Below are 12,155 nucleotides of genomic sequence, written 5' to 3' on the forward strand. Positions count from 1 at the left end.
CCTTCCACCCCCCCCCCCCGAAAATGACTTTTTAGTACTCTTGATGAAAGATCGTGAAACCAACAAATCGAGAGGATTTGCTTTTGTCACCTTTGAAAGCCCAGCAGATGCTAAGGATGCAGCCAGAGATATGAATGGAAAGGTGAGATTGTCTGCATACTAATGCAGTGTTTCCTAGTGCATAAAATAGCCAAGTCAGGCCTTAAGGCATGGCATCTCTTGAATTTTGTTTTTGGTGTATAACTTTCTAGGACCCTGTGATCGTAACCCTTTGTAATTTTATAGCCAAATTTACAGGTAATACTTTAGCAAGTCTTTCAGTTCAGAATAGTGTTTGCTGTTTATTTTATCTGGGATTTATAAACTGCTTTAATAACTTGGTTTTTCCTTTTGGTTATTAGTTTTGATAAGTTGATAGCCGGCCTTGTTTTAAAATTTTATCCACCAATAGTGCAGTAGGTCCACCTTGTTTGGCTCATATCATTAGTATCAGTCTTAAAGATGAGTAAGCATTTTAAGTAAACGGAAAAGTAACACCATGATTGTTTGTATTATTTTTCTTAGATTAATTAGCAAAATTTACCTGTAATTACATTTTCAAGGCCATTGCTGTCAGTGTGCAGTGGATGTGCAAGTTCTTTTTAAATGATGATGTAACTAACCACTTAATTATTTAGTCCTTAGATGGAAAAGCCATCAAGGTAGAACAAGCCACTAAACCATCATTTGAAACTGGTAGACGTGGACCACCTCCACCTCCAAGAAGCAGAGGCCCTCCAAGGGGTCTTCGAGGCGGAAGAGGAGGAAGTGGAGGAACCAGGGGACCTCCCTCACGTGGAGGGCACATGGGTAATTTGGATATACCTCATGCTTGGTGTTTAAGTTAGGAACTGCAAATCCATAACATGTGTGCTTTGTATAAGTCTTTAAAGGCTCCAGCTTTTGAAATTGAGACCACATGCTTATCTACCAAAGTGATACTGACTTAAAAATGGGGCATCAAATCCTAAATTACATACTGTATTTTTAAATGATGGAAAATAAACTATTCAAATAGTTCATTCTAGGAAAAAACACTTGCAAAAAGAATTTTTGATAGGCCTAGCTGATTTGGCATATGAAAATTAAATTTATCAGATAAAATTTTTAAGATTATCCTTTTTTATTTCACTAGCCTATATAGATTTCATGCTCAGTATTTTCTTTTTTGTTAATCCTCACCATTTTTTAAAATATATTTTATTGATTTTTTTACAAAAAATAAGGGAGGGGGGAGTTAAAACATCGGTGAGAGAGAAACATCAATCAGCTGCCTGCACACCCCCTACTGGGGATGTGCCCACAACCAAAGTACATGCCCTTGACCGGAATCAAACCTGGGACCCTTGAATCCACAGACCGATGCTCTATTCACTGAGCTAAACCAGTTAGGGCCTCAGTATTTTCTTAAAAATATATTTTTATTGACTTCAGAGAGGATGGAGAGAGAGATAGCAACATCAATGATAAGAGAATCATTGATCTGCTGCCTCCTGCATGTCCCCCACTGGGGATCGAGCCTACAACCCCGGCATGTGCTTGGACCATGACCTCCTGGTTCATAGGTTGGCACTCAACCACTGAGCCGCGCAGGCCGGGCACATGCTCAAGTCTTATATGTGTGAAAACTAAAGCAAGATTCCCCAACTAAACAAATATTCTCGATGAAGCAAAGAACTTTTATAGCCTTTTCTTGATTCTTGTGAATATTAACATTTTTCTTTTCTATTCTAATGTAGATGATGGTGGCTATTCCATGAATTTTAACATGAGTTCTTCCAGGGGACCACTTCCAGTAAAAAGAGGACCACCACCGAGAAGTGGGGGTCCTCCTCCTAAAAGATCTGCTCCTTCAGGACCAGTTCGCAGCAGCAGTGGAATGGGAGGAAGAGGTAAGTTTCCATTTATGACAACCTATCCTATCACCATAACACGAAAGATTGAGAGGTGAATCCTAAAAATTATACTTAAAACTGACTTACAGACCCCAGGTGATCTAGGTACATGCAGTAAATATGCATTAAAAAGAATTTAGGTGTGAATAGAAAATTTTAGAGAATAAAATATATAGTTCTAAGTCATATGTCATTGAATCACGATTTTTCATTGCTTGACTATAAATTCACATTGCCTTTTCTATCTGAGTATATTTTAATAATGGTTTTTCCTTAAGCTCCTGTATCACGTGGAAGAGATAGTTATGGAGGCCCACCTCGAAGGGAACCCCTGCCTTCCCGTAGAGATGTTTATTTGTCCCCAAGAGATGATGGATATTCTACTAAGGACAGGTAACCGGAAAATGTAATAGCTCCCTCTTACAAATGATTAGTGTTGAAGGGAAAGCTCATCCAAAGCATCAAACAAGTTATTTTTGTTTTGGTAGCTACTCGAGTAGAGATTACCCAAGCTCTCGTGATACAAGAGATTATGCTCCACCACCAAGAGATTATACTTATCGTGATTATGGTCATTCCAGTTCACGTGATGACTATCCATCAAGAGGCTATAGGTAAGTGATTTTGCTTCCATGATTTTGCTGTAAAATGTAAAAGTTGATGCTCTGGGGCTTATAAGTTTTTCTCTTTAATTTAGTGATAGAGATGGCTATGGTCGTGATCGTGACTATTCAGATCATCCAAGTGGTGGTTCCTACAGGGATTCATATGACAGTTATGGTAAGATACTGGTTTAGTGTCTTTGAATATCACCAGCTTGAGTTTTTAGGTTCATGAGCCAATTTACTAGGCTGTGTGGTGCTTGCTTTTAAAGGGATGTTTGCTTGCTTTTAAGGGAATAACTATCAGCTGGGCTTTTCCTAGTTTTGTGAGGGGCTTTTGTTGTTGTTGTTGTTGTTTTTTCTATAAGTTTTTTTTTCTTTGAGGCTGTTTGCTTGCTTTGGAGGGGGATTTTGCTTGCTTAAATTGGCAGCCTTATGTGTTTTCCCCCAACAGTGCAAATACAATTTAAAAATTTTATTAACAACAACAAATGTTTACCATTCCAATATGAAGGAAAGTCTACAGTTCAAAATTGCAACTTATCACTGGAAAGTGGCTGAGTGTCTACTATAAAATTACAAGCTGTCTGGAATATCCTCTTGAAATACACACCGTCTTCAATCTTTTCAAACAAACATTAAAACCCATCCATTTCCATATCTCAGCAAATGAGCAAATCCCTGTTAATGGCCAGCAATGGCAGAGTTTAAAACCTCCCAGTTGAGAAAGTAAAAGTTTAATACAGAAATTCTGTAAATTCAGATTTAAATGTTGTATATATACAATTTATAGTGTTGCCATATTACCTGACCATTGACCCTGCAGGTAACTCACGTAGTGCTCCACCTACACGAGGGCCCCCGCCATCTTATGGTGGAAGCAGTCGCTATGATGATTACAGCAGCTCACGTGACGGATATGGTGGAAGTCGAGACAGTTACTCAAGCAGCCGAAGTGATCTCTACTCAAGTGGTCGTGATCGGGTTGGCAGACAAGAAAGAGGGCTTCCCCCTTCTATGGAAAGGGGGTACCCTCCTCCACGTGATTCCTACAGCAGTTCAAGCCGCGGAGCACCCAGGGGTGGTGGCCGTGGAGGAAGCCGATCTGATAGAGGGGGAGGCAGAAGCAGATATTAAAAACAAAACTTTGGACCAAAATCCCTGTTCAAAGAAACAAACAGAAAGTGGAACCTATTCTGTCATAACTACCCAAGGACTACTAAAAGGAAAAATTGTGTTACATTTTTCAAATTTCCTGTTAAGTTCCCCTTTCATAATTTTTATGTTCTTGTGAGGAAAAAAGTAAAATATGTTTGATCTTATGACATTGCTTTCAACAAGCAAATGTTAAATGTGTTAAGGCTTGACTTGTGTACTAGTGTTGTCATTTTCCAAGTAAAAGTGTCCCAAAAGGCCACTTTCTAATTTTTTCCCCCCAGTTAATGAGGCAAGCAATTCTAAGATCTACAAACATTTAGCCATCTAAAATGGAGAGATGAATCCCTCTGCCTATACAAACAAGCTAGCTATTAGAGGGTGGTTGGGGTATGCTACTCTTAGGATATCATTACAGTCTTCAAACTGAAATCTCAAATGTTATCAGTATGAAAAACCTGAGATCAGATGCTTATGTAAAGAAAGTGCTATTCACCCAGTAAACCCAAAACAAATAGTGCTGGCCATATTTTGTCTTTCTGACATTTCCTTGGGAATCTACAAGAACCTCTCCCTCCCCCCTCCCCCCAATAAGATCATTTAAGTGTGTGTTAAGCAACTACAGAATACTAAATAAAAAGTTTGGCCAAAACCAACCATGAAGCTGCAAACGGTGCTTGCTCTTACTGTTTCAAATTTTTGCAACTCTGTAGTGTCTCACTTTTAAGGAACAGCTTGATTGCAAAGGAGAAAATAGATAAGCAATGAAGTTATCTCCAACTTCTCAAAGGCTTATGACTTCTAAAAAGTGAATCTATCAGCATTCCACATCAGATTTAAAGCATCAAATGCCTGTGAAACAGCAAAGATGGTAAGCAAAGCAAACTAGTTTTTCCATCTAAGTCGAAATTGAACACTTCCTCATAGTACAGTGAAACATACTGTACCTCATGGCAGTGGAAATGCTTTCTAGATTAAAAAAAACTTTTGGAAAAGCAAAGTGTTCTATAGCATATTAGAAGTTCTCCAAATTCAACTCTTGGATTTTTTTTTTTAAAGCATGTATGACACTTAAAGGCCTTTAGTACAGCTGTTTACCAATAGCCACCTGGGGCTTGGGAGGGGGTAACTTAAGTTTTTGATGAAGACCTTTAAACATGCTTCACATATTTTTAGATTTTTAGTCAATGTAGGAAATGGCTTAAGTTTGGGGTGCCCCTCTCCCTACCCCTGTAAGCCATTGCAAACTTGACATTTAGTTGGATGCCTGACTTGTTTTTCTGTGAAACTACACTGTATGGAGAAAATCTATTTGCAAGTGGTCTTTAAAAAGCAAAACCTGAGGCAGCATGACCCAGGTCCAGCCACGAAGTTGAAAAAGATGCTCTTGAATATAGTAAACTTGAAGACCTCCAACTAAAAATCCTTGTACTGCACATATTCCTTCAAATAAGTTTTGTCCGTTCAACTTATGGATTTAACATGGCAGTGCACCATTGGAACAGAATGAGAATCCATAAGCCATGCAACTTAACCATTTAAGCCATTCCAGTCCATCCCAAGCCAGTGAATCTTCCACCACTTAAGAGAAATAGTAGACCATGAAATACCTTAAGCTGCAAGTCTGAACTTGCCTTTTCTTTCTGGCAAAGGGGGCAGTAAGTTATAGGCAAGTTTTGAAGTATTTCTGACTAGAGATAACTAGTTACCTATTTAATTTTTACAGGTTGAGGATTATGGTCACGGAATGCTGATTTATTCACACTAGATAAAGCTGACTAAAGTTGGCAGCAAGAGAAATCAAACGCTAAGGTAAGTTTCAAAAGCATGGTAGCTTTTATAGGTTTAAAGACAAGCTTTGTCACTTTGCATGGTTAGGGTATTGGTACATTGTAAAGGGATCAAGTTAAGTGCTGTAATGTGCAACACCTTGCATATTAACTGCTGATTTGAATGTAGGGTAAAGCTATTTTAAACACAGGTATAGTTCCATTATGGCTCAGTCATGTAATGCTTCGCTATTTTTCAATGTATAAAATTGGTTAGTGCTGTTTCTGCATAAGCAGTTGTTGACTGGAGATGTATAGCTTATGTTTTGGCAAGTGAGCAAGCTTCCTGTTATCAGTACCTGATTGATTACAGCACGCAGTACAAATCCACTAAAGGGAGACTAGATGCAGCTGCCAAGTTCCCAGTTTGAAAAACAATTTTATTGGTGTAATGGTAGTTATATAGTCTTGATTACACTAAATTGATGCTTAACAGGAATTGTACTGGTTATTTATGGTTGCTTTTAGAGTTTACAACTTAAAGCAAATGCATTGTTGCCAGTTAAAGCAACAAAATAGAATGTATTTAAAGAATAGGTAAGGGAGAGAAATTGACCTGATCACATGCTTTTCATTTTACAGAGTTGTTGAAGCAGAAGAATGCAGAATGTGCATAAGGCACAACAGTTGCATAAGCAGTGCTCATCAGAATTGGTTTGGTGCAAGCAATAGATTTTTGCCTTCAAGGGTTCCTGTTGGACAAAAGGCATCAGTGTTGGTTAGCACTCTTAACTAGGGAGTGGTAGATACTTAAGTAATAATTGACAGATGGAGAAAAGGGAGCAATTAAGGAAATTGGTAAGTGGAGGTAGTGAGGAGCGCTTATGGTTCTTTATGTAGATTTTATAGCTTTGGCTTTCATTGTTTAGCCAAAGTCATTAGGAACAACTTTAATTTAGAACTTCCTAATTATCAATGTCAGAAAGTTAATTAGAAAAACGAAAGGCATAAGCGGTAGCTCTATCTGATTTTCAGCAAGTGAAACACTGCTGTTTATTATCCAGAACTGGGGCTAAGTCATAAAACAGCTAAAGGAAAGAGTAATATCTGGAAACATGGCTGAAATGATTGAAAGCACATTTAAAAATGAAACAAAATTGGGCCACTTGGCTTTTTAAACTGTATTTTTGTTAGCCTATGTTACCCCCACCTATCTTGGAAACAAATCCGAATACAGCTTCATTATGTTGGAGATCAGAGCCAATAGTATAAAATCTGTTCTCAAAGGAAACAGAGTTGAGTTGTTGGGTTAGAAAAATCAACTCAAGAATTTTTGCATAGTAAAATAGCAGTACTATCATATCCAACATTTGTGATTGTGGGAAATAATTAAGAAAGGTGTAACCCTCATTTGACAGGCTCTTAATCACAGACCATGAGGGTATTGGCCAAATTTTAAATGGCTGTTGCACTTACATAGCTGTCTTCCTCAATCCTATAATCTTAAATTACTTGGGTTTATGCTTTTGAGTCCTGAGATTTTATTTAGATATCTTGAAGATAGTGTAGAACATTGAGATTAATTATAGTAAATATCAATACTAAATTCAAATTAGGAAGTATGCTTAAATGACCAAGACAGCCATTTGGCAAGTAGTTTACTGACCCAGTAGACTTAATTCTGCTTTTGTTGGAAAAGAATTGATCTTGATATTTCTGGCTTTATACTGGCTGTAAAAACACACAAAAAAAAACACAGAATTGATAGTGTTTTCCTTGTTTATTTGAATATAGAACATAGTTATTATAGATCACTTCTCTTTTTGGAATGTTTTGTATTTGAAACTTAATAAAACTTAATATGCATTTTTGTGGTCCTGGGTTCTTATTTGCAATAAGGAATTTATTTAGACTTTTTTTTTTTTTCTGAGAGGAAGGGAGAGAGTCCTCAATGATGAGAATCATTGATTGGCTGCCTCCTCCAAACCCCCATCTTCCACTGGTGATCAAGCCTGCAACCCCAGCATGTGGTTTGACCAGGAATTGAACTGTGACCTCTTGGTGCATAGGTCCACTCTCAACTGCTGAGCTACACTGGCCAGGCTACTTTACTTTTAAATATGACGTTAACTTGGCCCCTTCCCCAAAACGTTCTCATCCACTGTTGGCACTTGAGCAGTTACTAAGGAACATAGTCACTGAGGTGGCCTATTGCTGTCACTGGACTTCGTTTCTTTGGGGAGTGAGCTCCATGTAGGCATCAAGGTAATTTGTATGGGTTTCATTTAATCCTTAACCCTGAAGTGAAATGGGGGCAATAACAAATTAGGAGCTAAAATAGCAAAGATGTACTGTAGTGCTTTTAATCTTTCTTACTTAACTCTTGGGAAAATTGGTATGGAAACTCAGGCAGTGAATCCACCTTGGACTAAAGTCCTTCAGCATTGCTGTTAAAACAGCACATGATTAATACGTTTCTGTATTCACAATTTTGTTTCTCTGTCTGCCAGTTATATATACATCTGACCTCTGATACTTAATGCCAAAACAACTTAGTAACATTTGTCCTTTGTTCAAGGGAAAACCATGGACTGAGGTATTACCAGGTCCAAGAAACTAGGTTAGGTGAGCTATCTAAAGTTGAGTTGGAGGATTGTGATTGGTGTATGTTAAGGTTTCATATAAATATAGGCTGACATTGGCTTAGATTTGTGACATGGGCCAGGCCACTGGGGCAGCTTCCATTTTGTAGTTCCTAATATACGAATTAACTTCCCTAGCACCTAAAATAGGGTAATGCCTTTGGGTTATAGCCAGTTGCATGGAACTTGAACCACATGGAAAAGGAATGCTAACTACTGAGTATTAGGATGGCAGAAAAAGGCCCAAGTATTGTCCTTCAATAAATAACCTCAGCCTATGATCAGTTCCAGAAAATTGTCATCCCAGTCAACAGCATCTCCCTCCCCCGGAGAAGCAATGATATCACTGTAGAATATTTTTGCATATTTTAATAACTTCATTTAAGTCCTACATGAATATAGTTTTTGTGTGTCTGCTTTCAACATGTTTTTGAGATTGTTAGAATTGTGGGTAGTAGCTCATTTTTTGTTGTTGCAGAGTAGAATTTCAGTGTATGCTTTATGTGCATAGTTTGTCCATTCTATTGATGTCATGTGGCCTATTACCAGTTTTGGGCTATTGACTAAAATTTATGAAGAGTTCTGGTTGCTTTCCAACATTTACTGATCTATTTCTTTTTAACCATTTTTGAGTTTAGTTGGCATGCAATAATAGTTTCAGGTGTACAAAATAGTGATTTGATATTTATATACCTTACAAGGTGATCACCACTAAGTCTAGTAACCATCTGTCATTGCATACTTATCACAGGATTGATTATATATATATATTACCCTTACACCTTTTTCACCAATTTCCCTACACCTCTAACCATAAGTTTATGTGAGGTTTTTAAAAATTCTTTATTGTTAAAAGTATATGTCTCTTCTCCCCCCCCCCATTGACCTCTCCCGCCCCCCAGCACATACCTTCACACCCCCCCTACTGTCTGTCCATTGGTTATGCTTCTATGTGTGCATACAAATCCTTTGGTTGATCTCTTGGCCCCCCCCCCCCCCCCCCCCCCGCCTTCCCTCTATGAGATTTGATGGTCTGGTCTGTTCAATGCTTCTGTGCCTCTGTATTTTGTTTCTATTTTTGTTTTGTTTGTTCTTGGTTTAGTTTTTTGCTTTGCACATAAAGTGAAACCATAAGTTATTTGTCTTTCCATTGTGATTTTTTAAAATACATTTTATTTTTTTAAAGAGAGGAAGGGAGAGGAATAGAGAGAAACATCAATGAGAGAGAAACTGATCAGCTGCCTCTTGCACACTCCCTACTGGGTATGTGCCTGCAACCAAGGTATGTGCCCTTGACCGGAATCGAACCTGGGACCCTTTAGTCCGCTGGCCGACGCTCTATCCACTGAGCCAAAACGGTTAGGGCTCCATTATGATTTTAATTCGCATTTCCCTTAATGACTAATGATACTGAGCACTTTAAAAATATTTTTTGGGATTTTAAATTTACAGAAGTTGGAAAGATAGCATAGAGTTCCTATATATCCTTCACCAGTTTGCCCTGATTTTAATCTTCTATAACTATGGTACATTTGTTAAAACTACGAGATTAATATTGGAATATGACTTAACTAAACTTCAGACTTCAAAGTTCTCACAATTTTCCCACTACTATCCTCTACGTTCCAGGATCCAATCCAGTATGTCACATTGTATTTTATAATGGGGCAGTTCCTCATGTTCTTATAGCCATCTGTATATCTTTCACAAACTGTCCAAGTGTTTTGTCAGTTTCAAAAAACTGGATGGTCTTCCTTTTTTTAAATTTTTATTTTAGAGAGAAGGGGGAGAGAGACAATGATTGGTTGTCTCCAGCACACACCACAACCTGGGCATGAGCCCTTACTGGGAATCAAATTAGCAACTTTTTGATGCATAGAACAGCGCTCAACCAACTGAGCCATACTGTCCAGAGCTGGATGATCTTTTAAATGTTGCAAATATTAATGTATTCTGGATACAAGTTGTCAGATAACATGTGTTGTGAATATTTTCTAGTCTTTGTCCTGCCTAATTTTTTTGTAATCCTCACCTGAGCATGTCTGTTTGTTTAAAATATGTTTTTATTGATTAGAGAAAGGGAGAGAAACATGGATCAGTTGCCACACACATGCACCCTGGCTAGGGATCCAACCTGCAACCTTGGGTATGTGCTGTGACTGGGAATAGAACCGGCGATCTTTATATGCACGGGATGATGCTCCAATCAACTGAGCCACACTGGCTGGGGCTTGCCTATTATTATTGACTAGAGGCCCAGTGCAGGAAATTTGTGCATGGGAGTGGGAGGTGTCCCTCAACCCGGCCTGCACCCTCTCCAATCTAGGACCCCTGTGGGATTGGGCCTAAACTGGCAGTCGGACATCCCTCTAACAATCTGGGACCGCTGGTTCCTAACCGCTCGCTGGCCTGATTGCCCCCAATTGCCCTCCCCAGCTGGCCTGATGGCCCACAACTGCCCTCCCCTGCCTCGACCCGCCTCCAGTGGAGACACAGGGACCAGCCTCCATGAGGTCTCCATGCCATGCAGAGCCCCAGGACTCACCACACAGAGTGGCCACTGGGCCCTGCCTCCGCTGTGCGCGTGGCCATCTTGTGATTGGCGTCATGTGAGGGTGTGATTCCACCTAGGCTTTTATTATATAGGAGGATGAGCAATTTATCAAATTTTATGGTTATTGCTTCCTATGACCTATTAAGACTGTCTACTTTGAGGTCATTTAAGATTTTTTCTGTCTTCTACATACAGGCTTCAAGTGAACAATTCAGTATTTGCATACTGTCTGGTGTGTTCACCACCCAAAGTCAAGTCTCTGCATCCCCATTTATCCCTCCCCCTTTCCCTCTGGCTATCACCACACTGTTGTCTATGTGTATTAAACTAGACTACCAGGCCATTGTAATCAAAACAGCCTGGTATTGGCATAAGAACAGGCATATAGATCAGTGGAACAGAACAGAACCCAGAAATAAACCCATATCATTATGGTTGATTAATATTTGACAGGGGACAGGAGCAAACAATGGAGTAAAGACAGTTTCTTCAATAACTGATGTTGGGAAAATTGGACAGGTACATGCAAAAGAAAATAAGACTAGACCACCAACTTAAACCATACACAAGAATAAACTCAAAATGGATAAAAGTCTTAAAAGTAAGTCACAAAACCATAAAAATCCTAGGAATAAACAGGCAGTAAAATCTCAGACAACTCGTAGCAATACAGGAAAAAAATAATGTGGCTACACCAAACAAACTGCACAGCAAAAGACCAACAAAATGAAAAGGGCAGCCCATTGCATGGGAGAACATATTTACCAATGCTATATCTGATAAGTGGTTAGTTTTAAAAATACAAAACTTACATAACACCAAAGCATATAACTCAATTAGAAATCTGGCCAAAGGGCCTGGATAAACAGGACATTCAGATGGCCAATAGATATGAAAAGATGCTCAATGTCATTAACCTTTTGCACTCGGATGTCGAGTGTGACTCGACATGGTTAGCATCGGTAGGAATCGAAAAAAAGCGAGTGCAAAGGGTTAATCAGAAATGCAAACTAAAATCACAATGAGATATCTCATGCCTGTCAAGGATGTCGTGAAAGGGGAACCCTCATGCGCTGTTTATGGGAATGAAAACAGGCACAGCCACTGGAAAACAAGTTTCCTCAAAAAATTAAAAAGGACTACCTTTTGAGCCAGTGATCCGACTTTTGGGAATATATCTGAAGAAACCCCAAACACTAATTTGAAAAAAGATATGTGTCCCTATGTTCATTGCAGCATTATTTACAATAGCCAAGATCTGGAAACAACCCAAGTGCCGATCAATAGAGTGGATAAAAAAGCTGTGGTATATTTACACAATAGAATACTACTCGACTATAAAAAGAAAATCTTACCTTTTGCAACAGTATGGATGGACCTGGAAAGTATGCTGAGTAAAATCAGTCAAACCAAAAGATAAATACTATATGATCTCACATATGTGGAATCTAATCAACAAGATAAAGTAGAAACAGGACAGACTGACAGCTGTCAGAGGG

The 12,155-nt window shown here is 38.8% G+C and overlaps 1 protein-coding gene across 3 annotated transcripts in view; it reads left to right on the forward strand.

The window, feature by feature from the left end:
- RBMX (RNA binding motif protein X-linked) overlaps nt 1-12,155 on the forward strand; it is a 38,661-nt gene that overhangs the window by 1,541 nt on the left and 24,965 nt on the right. Inside the window, exons 3-9 of one of the 3 annotated variants that reach the window (XM_028135972.2) lie at nt 36-142; nt 678-849; nt 1,779-1,931; nt 2,213-2,327; nt 2,405-2,548; nt 2,632-2,714; nt 3,363-3,754. In XM_028135972.2, coding sequence (XP_027991773.1) covers nt 36-142; nt 678-849; nt 1,779-1,931; nt 2,213-2,327; nt 2,405-2,548; nt 2,632-2,714; nt 3,363-3,673 — 1,085 coding nt within the window. In that variant the 3' untranslated portion in view covers nt 3,674-3,754. Of the gene's footprint in view, nt 1-35; nt 143-677; nt 850-1,778; nt 1,932-2,212; nt 2,328-2,404; nt 2,549-2,631; nt 2,715-3,362; nt 3,755-12,155 lie in introns of those variants that run through there. The other 2 variants (XM_008159146.3, XM_054727980.1) reach the window with 2 other exon arrangements.

The sequence above is a fragment of the Eptesicus fuscus genome, chromosome 1 (assembly GCF_027574615.1).
Source record: "Eptesicus fuscus isolate TK198812 chromosome 1, DD_ASM_mEF_20220401, whole genome shotgun sequence".
Lineage (NCBI taxonomy): Eukaryota > Metazoa > Chordata > Mammalia > Chiroptera > Vespertilionidae > Eptesicus > Eptesicus fuscus.